Source organism: Pomacea canaliculata, linkage group LG8 (assembly GCF_003073045.1).
Source record: "Pomacea canaliculata isolate SZHN2017 linkage group LG8, ASM307304v1, whole genome shotgun sequence".
Classification (NCBI taxonomy): Eukaryota; Metazoa; Mollusca; class Gastropoda; order Architaenioglossa; family Ampullariidae; genus Pomacea; species Pomacea canaliculata.
Genome location: NC_037597.1, coordinates 19,582,908 through 19,591,748, shown reverse-complemented (window position 1 = coordinate 19,591,748; position 8,841 = coordinate 19,582,908). Strand labels below are relative to the sequence as shown.

The 8,841-nt window shown below is 34.2% G+C and overlaps 1 protein-coding gene across 1 annotated transcript in view; it reads right to left on the bottom strand.

The window, feature by feature from the left end:
• Nucleotides 1–8,225, bottom strand: part of LOC112571193 (EH domain-binding protein 1-like) — a 55,837-nt gene extending 47,612 nt beyond the window's left edge. The window contains 11 exon segments of the mRNA XM_025250025.1: nucleotides 21–69; nucleotides 692–858; nucleotides 1,678–1,747; nucleotides 3,159–3,675; nucleotides 4,696–4,955; nucleotides 5,364–5,542; nucleotides 6,840–6,989; nucleotides 7,384–7,410; nucleotides 7,412–7,442; nucleotides 7,660–7,776; nucleotides 8,106–8,225. Of these exon segments, the coding sequence (XP_025105810.1) occupies nucleotides 21–69; nucleotides 692–858; nucleotides 1,678–1,747; nucleotides 3,159–3,675; nucleotides 4,696–4,955; nucleotides 5,364–5,542; nucleotides 6,840–6,989; nucleotides 7,384–7,410; nucleotides 7,412–7,442; nucleotides 7,660–7,760 (1,551 nt within the window). The 5' untranslated portion in view covers nucleotides 7,761–7,776; nucleotides 8,106–8,225.
• Nucleotides 8,226–8,841: the final 616 nt, after the last annotated feature.

The following is an 8,841-nucleotide window of genomic DNA, read 5'->3' as shown; positions in this document are numbered from 1 at the left end:
TTCTGAACATTCAAACTTACTATTCTGTTGTTGGTCTTGATGTCATGAGGGTTCAGTTTCTCAAAATTTCTGCAAGTAAAATTAAATATGATCCCTGAAAAATTTCCAAAAGAGTAATGTAGGAACTGGCTTGAAAATAACAGAGGCACGATGTCTAACCCAAGAAAGATCCTGGCTAAAGGAAAAGCAAGAAGGCAAGCTGCATCAGCTGTACTAACATTTACCCAGACTAACCTTCTATAGTGATGTCATGACCAAACATATCACAACTTTGAGTAGATTGCAGGGGAAAATGAGAAATTTGCCTGACATTGGACTAAAAACAAACCATGTATCTAGCAGCAACAGGTTCATTGACCATAAGAATGAACAAGTAATAACTGAACAGGACTGATCTCAATCTTATTGTCTCGCCAGATTTTTTCTTTTTTTAATGTGTTTTGGGTCATTCCTCGGCAAGAAGCCATGTTTGTTTAAGGTCAACCCTTTGGGCAGAACAAGAGTCACTAGCAGTTAATTGCACATCCGTCTCTGATATTATTACTGTTAACAGTCTCTCATACTTACTGTTTAAACAACTAAAAAAGCTAAAAAAAAATTGCTAAACAAAATGTTACATAATTCATAAAATTATTTCTTAACATAAGAAAAGCTCTCCTCTAACATAGTACAAATAAAACAACTTCCATACAAAAGATCTGGTCTGAAACGGTGAATCAGAGCACAGAAGGCCAAGCCATTTCTCCAGGATGTGGTGAGATTGGTAATGCGCACTCCTCTGTAACCTTTGGTGACCTCTCGACACCAAGCCAACAATTCCTCTGATGGATTACTGGGCTGTGTAGATGCATTTTCAGCCTGTTTAGATAGTTCTTTTGTAAATAACAGATATGTAATAAAGCCTCCTACACTTTAACCCAAGCTTAAGGTGATATGTTAATAGAAACTCTGTCATCACAACATAATTACACCATATTTACATCCTTCCTTGATTAATATAATGATGTTCAGTGTAATTATAATGTCACACATAGTCCTGATTAAATATTGACACTATATGTAATCCCTGGTTTATTGCATGAAATGTGTTGTAGAACCACCTGTGATAGCCAAAAATCCATGAAATAGAAACAGTATATTTATTTATGTATTTACATCCTTTATTAAGGCTTTACAAACCCTCCCCATACTTTTACGCTACATAAACCTTTCCCATTTCCTTAATACCTATTCCTACACTGTTCTACACATGTATTATACCTTTACAGTAAATAAAAGAAGAAGCACATAATATGTACTGTACTGTAGAGTAATACAGTACCTGTAGTAGAACAATAAACCAACAAAACCTCTCTCTCTCTCTCTCTGCCACCACATAATGTAAAAAATTGTATAGCAATATATTTTTATACATTTGGGGCTTTTTTTATTCTAAAAATTCATAAAATATATATATTATTCCACTGATCGAATTTCGCACAAAATCCACGTAGAACCATAGATCCATGAATCATTTTTCCCATTAATTTCTTATAAAAACCCGCAAAATAGTTAAGCCGTGAAAGATGAAGTCCGAAGTGGCGAAGGATTACTGTACATGCCTAAGCAAAGACTAATCATGGTAAATTAATGCCCGAACTATAGATTCAGATTTTAAATTGTATACTTTTTTTTTACCTGTAAGCAGTTCGAATCAGAGTCATTAGAACTGAACCCTGACAAATCTCTGGTAATACTCAGAGAAGATCTGAAAAGACACCAACAAGTCATATAATTTTTTTCTGAGTTACTATATTTACAAACTATAAACTTAAAACCTTTATTCTGTTTTACAGCATAAATATATCAATATATCCTAATCAAAGCGAATAAATTCAGAGAGGTTGCATCTAATCAAGAAAATACAGACCAGAGTTATTTCATAAAAATTCTTCTCTTTGATTATAAATGTATTTATGCTTCTAGAATTCTACATTTGTCATGGAAAGGGAGTTGATGCAAGTTAATGGAAATATCAATTCACATATGAATGTGTTGCTTCATGTTGTAAAAGTCATGCTTGTCACAATGACATTGAAATGAGTCAACTGTCAAATATATTCCAACACACTCCTCCTCAGAGCTCCTACAAACACACAAATTCATAATCCTTTCACATAACAGATTTCCAGAAATTCAGTCAAAAGATGAGAGAAGCATGATGATAAAAATGTAAAATATATATATTTATACAATTAGAAATATGGTTACACAATGAAGATAATAACAAGTGGCAATTTAATTACTGATAATGTTTTAGAACAGAAAATCTTGATCAGAAGCATAAAAGGGCTTACTTCACTATTACTTTTATCAAACTTTGTTTTATAGCAAGTGGTTTTTTTTACTTTCAAAAAGGCTTTTTTTTTTTAATGCTCTGCCTCTATTTAGCCATTTGTCTGTCAGCCCCTTATTTCTTCCACAGTACAATTATTGGACTTTCAGTACCAGTGTCACTGTTTCAAAGGTTTGAACATTGTAAAGGCAGTGCATAAAGGGATAAAACTGCTATAATTCAGAGATTATTCTTCCACTTGAATCTTCTCCCTTGACTTAGGTAATTGAAAAAAGGCTAGTTTTAGGTTTGAAAACTAACTCTCAATTTCATATGGTGTGGCCTCATTTATGGTTATATGTGGATGAGCAATATCCTCTGGGATTTACACAATAAAGCCAACAGCAGACAGCATAACAAAAGATAGTTTATAAGCGATATTTTTTGGTCTTAAATAATATAAAATATAAAGCTTGTTTTCAGTTGTTAACAGGGTATGAAGGCTTTTTGTTTAAATCCCTTGATCATAACTTTCTTTTACCTGGCTGTATCCATCCTTTTTCAACTCTGTCTACACATTGTCCTTAACATTCATTAATTATATGTAAATATATGTATACTTTTATAAGCATGTTAACATTTTATAGTTGTAAAAATGCTCTTTTTAAGTTAGTGTAGATCATATTTAGATATAGGTGTCTGAATATCATATCAAAGTACAGCAGCCACAAGTAAAGTATCCATATTTGAAAAGTTCAAAGATAAACTACCAGTAAATCTGTTCTCAGTGACTTTGTTGAATATATATTAAATATAGATTACAAAGGATATTATGAAAACTCACGTGTTAGCTGAAGAGGATGAGTCATCTGTGCTGAAAACATTAGGCGGTGTTATTGGCCTGATCTGCTTCTTCATCTTCTCATCTTCAGGTGTGGCAGGAGGCGTGCCCTCATATATTGGCCTTTCTACAGCTGACTGCGAGGATTTCAAGGAGAGGTTTAGTTTATTTTTAGGAGATTTTCCTTCACTCCCAGAGATTTTTGCAGGCAGAGTAGCAAATCTGGATTCCTTAGGGTTCTTTTCTGTTCGTGGTTTTAGTGAGGTCGAATCAAGGACTGAGTCATCAATGGATTTCCCACCAGCTTTATTATCTTCCTCGTTAGAATCACCAAATGGGTTAAGAGCTTCAGAAGTGCCAGTTGTCATAGGAAGTGGATCTTCAAAAGGATTTTTAGCTTTCTGACTAGGGATCTGAGCTGAAGACTCATGGATGTCTTCCTCTTCACCAAATGGATTAGGAGGTGGTGGTGCTGGTCGTTTTTTGAGTTTGACTTTCTCAAATACAGGGTTTTCATCAGCTGTTAAAAAAAGAAAACAAAAGTGTTTATCACTCAAACTAAGCAGTTATGCTACAACACCTTGTACCCATTGTGGAAAAGTTTGGGAACATTTGGATGAATAAAGCTTTACTTGTCAACTCTTTACAGCAGATTTTCAGAGATTTTAAAAACAAAATTGAATATTTTAATAGAAGTGTCTTTGTCTGATGATTTTTCACACAGTTTTTACTTACACATCATTATCCCTCAGCAAGCATATGCCTGTTTATGCTTTACTTTATATTTTCTTGTTCTTTTGATAAGCAATATTGTGCCCATGCACATTACATGAGAGTACATATGCTGTCTCTTTCACTCATTGACTATTCATATGCAAGAGTTTCTGTTTAGAGGTATATATAATATTTATAGATAAATGTGTATCTAGCTAAGATTTGACAGCCCATATCAAGGTAAAACTAACATTAAAAAGGGGATAAAACAAAATTGTTTCCACACATCCAAGCACAAGAAGTAGTTGCGGCCCTATGCTCCACTGGGGTAGGGGGGGAGGGGTGAAAAGGAATAAGAAGCACAAGAAGTAGAATATTCATTATATTTCCATATTACATGCATCAATGTGCAGTGAGTTATCTGATAGGTTCACAACAAGCAGCCAATGTTGTCTTCATGTACATATATACCTATCTATTCACATATCTATCAACAGGCATTTTAAAGCAGAAGTACTGATCATGAAAAAAAATTGGCAGTAATAATCGAAAATACAAACTGCTAAAACACAAATCATAAATAGAAAATGCTTAAGTACACAAAGTTAGACATAAATTATAAGCTCAAAATGATACAGCAAGTTAAACTTTTACCAAGCAGTTTATTTACCAGATCAAGTCAACCTTTCCTAAAGCCCCTTTTTTAAATGAAGAAGCTTTTTTTATTACGTCATAATAATATTTGAGCAAGTCCACAAATATCCCAACAAAATGTTCTTCAAATTAAAATGCAACACAGCAAACCAAACAAGAAAAGGTGCAATACCAAATGAGTCAAAAGGGTTCAATGCATCAGACTCGACATCCTCAGGGTCATCATCGGTGGGAAAAGGATTACCAAAGTGGGCGTCCAATTGAAGCATCTTAGAAGTGATAGATCTGATCTCAGAGGTCACTTGCTGCTTCATTTCACTGCCAGCATTACTGGTGGTTTCCTCCTCATCATCTTCTTCCAAATCACCAAGGTTTCCGATGTCAGTCTTGCCCATAGACATGAGACTGGCAACACTTTGCATGTCCTCATCACTGTTGCCAATACACATGTATTTTTCAGCATAATATTGATATTTACACTCAATTACATGTAATACCAAAATTAATCAAGTTATTCCAACTGAAAAAAATCCTTTGTAAAGGAAATATAAGATGATCTGTGTCAGATGTTTACAATATACACTCTGCACCATTATCATTAACAACACCCACTCCTTTCACCTAGTGAAAGTGAAAGCCACAATGCATGCCCACATCCAAGATTGAATAATTTAGAACTATGTGGTGACATATTTTGCTAAAAGATCTGTGCCACTTAAAAATAACATATGCATATATATAATGACCTACACATGCAAAAATCAGAAATTTCTTTTTCATTAATCAGAATCATTCAAACACCATAATTATAAAAGCAAAGAAATAAAATCAGTGTCTTACGTTGCTTTTCCTTCACGTAGAAAAACACAAGATAACGTGAATCGCAAGGAAGCAAATACCACTTTCTTGCTCACAAGCTTCATCTTCAAGTCAATAGTGGTCTGTGTCGGAAACATGCTTGCATACTCCTTCATGTTGATTGTTTGAGAAGCTAAAACTTTCTTCTTGCCTTTAGAGTGCTAAAAAATAAAAGCATGTTTAATGAGAGGTGCATAGAAAAACTATTTACAGCATTGCTACTTACATCATGTTCTGAAGGCTAACCTCAGTCAAATGTAGAATTAAGTTCACAGTTGCTTCATGAGCATACAGAGCTATAATTAGTTTGTTACCAAAATGTGATAAAGTTTTCATTAAATTGTTTTAAGATAAGTAGTTTGGAAAAAATTTGCACTTCTAAAGTAGCTGAAGGTCACAGCTGATGCATCTTCTAATGAGATATTAACCATTTATGACATCACGGAGCAGCATAGGTTAAAATTTGCAATATTCAAAGGTTTGTATGTCAGGAATAAAACTGAAGTTTTGACAGACATATGGAATTAGTATCTTTTAATAAATTAAACCCCTTTACATGTATTTGAAAATAATTGTGCATTTTATGTTGATATTTAATAAATGAAATTTAATTATGTCAAAATCTCCTTCCTCCATTATGTTAATTATTTTTATTTTCTTGTGCATTAGCTAACAGAGACTGTGATCAGAAATCACCATGGCATATACAAATTTCACCTATTTTCCAGACAAGTATGAAAATAATGTAAATGATAAAAAGGAATAAAACTTAAAATTTAAGTTTGAATTTTATAGAAATTAACTTTTCCATATAAATCAATCCAAACACAATCTTTTCTTGAAATCCTTTTCACACTGAGCCTACATGTACAGTTAAAAAAAAAATTGTATACACCATGATCCTTTTCTTCTGTAGTTAAGGGACGCAACTATATCCAGTTATGGGGTTTTACCTCCCATACACATCGCTCAAAGGTAGAAAAATGCCCAAAAGCTTGTGTATGCAATGATATCATTGTGTTGAATAAAGTGAGAGAGTACTGTACTAAACAAAAAGGTGGAGAATCAGTATGACATGTATGTGTCCATATAAGTGCATGTCTATTATGAAACAGGTGGAAAAATAAGTAGGAAGCTGAGTTAGCATTTACTCATGCATGCTGATTTAGAAAATTGAGAAATTCCCATTTAACAACTCTTGTATATATAAAGACTTACCAAAACTAAATTACAATAACTTAAAGCTCCTAAACTGTTAACTCACAGTGAATGGAATCAGGTCAGGGCTCTCTCTCAAACCCCACTCCTGTCCCCTCCCCTCCCCTCCAAACACCCACCTAGTAAACGAAACTAGAATATCTGTTCACTTGCATTTTCTTACCTTAGTGCTTGGTGCTCAATATCTGAATAAATAAACACAGCACCTTCAGTCTCAAATAAAAGAAATCTAAAACTCACATCTTCGATGACAAATGTCCATTCCTTGTCTTCATACTCAGAATGGCGGGAATCTCGAAACAATGTGACTTGTATTTCCACATTCTCTGGCACTGCCCATACCACCTGGCCACAGTATGGGTTCTGAATGGTAGGATTCCATGTATGAAGCTGAAATGATAAGTAAATTTTGAAGCTGTGCCACATATATGTAAAATAAATTCATTACAAACTTTATCACTGTAATCACAGATCACAAAAAATTGTATCTAAACACATCTAGTGACTCTACAACTGTTTTCCCTGTTCTGATTATGTTTGAGTATTTTTCTTTTTTTCTTTTCTTCTTAAATATGCGCTTTCAGCCTGCCTATAATGGTGGGAAAAAAAGTGCTATACAAATTCAACATATTATTATTATATCTCTAAGTCATTTCATGATAAAATGGATATCAATCAATTCATGATTTGCAGGCTAATATAATTTTAATGACACCCTTTAAGTATTTTTAAAACAAAGTCAATAAGACAGTACACTGTTACATATACCAAGAATAAAATTAACCTGTGTTGACTTGTGCCGGTTTCTGCGAGGTCCACACAACACACACCTTGTTGGGCTGCCTGCACAATAGCACGAAAATTTATCAAGATCTCCTCCCAGCATAGACATTCTCTCACCTTAGCAAAACTGTTTTAAAAGATAAAGATAAACCAAAGCAGAGAAATTAAAACATTTTACAGGCACCCACTTCATGATCCTTAATAGCTCTCAAAATATTCAGCAAACATAATTCACATCAGCATATAATATGGATATATCTGTATATATGTATCTCACCATTTTTTTGTGCATTCTACTGTAAGTTCTTGGTAGGATGCAGTAAACTGGAATTTGGAAGCTGACTTTCCTACACGCTGAAGCCGCTTCCACACACTCATGCTTGGTTATCTTGATCTGAGACAAATGACAGGCAGATATACTGAGGTATGAAGTTACGCCTTCTCACACAAACACACACATACACACACAAGGTAACACTCATGCATTACCTGGTTCATTTATGACTTAAATCTCTAAGAAGGAATTTAGTATAGAAAAAGAAACTAGAAATGGCGTCGATGATTAGATTCGCACATTATTTCAGATGTTTTCTAAATACAACAACACTGTGAATAAGGAAAGAATCGATGCATCGTAAAAAGAATAACAGAAGTCAACAGACAAACTTGGAAGCATAAAAATTGACTCAGTTATCTTAAAAGCTCATTGCTAAGCAAGCATACCTAAAAAACGTAATCAAGGAACCAAAACTGAAGTAGCATTAAAATGCTAGATCACGTTAGAGCACTTATAACGGAAGGCTCCATCTTGGACGTCTGCTTAGTCACGTGACATTATCCCCCCCCACCACTCTTCCTCCACCCTTTCATCAAGGACGTCAACCCCGCCCGTTTGTTCTAAATGAAAACCTTCTTCGAGTCCGGCGTGGCTTTCTAAATTTATCCTTAGATGAATGCCAATGGATTACCGTTTACTAAACAAACGTTTTAAAGAAAGTAAACACAGACACGATTTATTGATCATTCATTGTCATCACAGAGGAGTATATATGGTGTTTACTTCGCATTAAATTGTACTTAGTATCTGTAGCCAAAACATCCTGCATCCGTAAAATGATCGTCATAAACTACTAATATAGCCATTTTATATCAGCCTGCTATACTATCAACGAGTCGATCAGTTCTTGTTAGTGCGTCCTGTCCGAGTTCTCAAAAAGTTTCTGAAACAATCTCCTTCGTCTGCTACAGAAAATGACAAAAGAGTTTCGTCTTTAAAGGACTTCAAACCTTATGTATAGTCTTAATTACATAAAAACTAAGAGTAAAAATATATTATTTCTTTCTTAAACATTGTAGCAGCTGTTAAAATCTATGAAGTTTCGAGCTTTTATTGTTTGTATCACTTTTATCGTCTCTCCCAGCCTCGTTCCAGCTCCAAGTGCCTCGCTTGTGAGTGCGT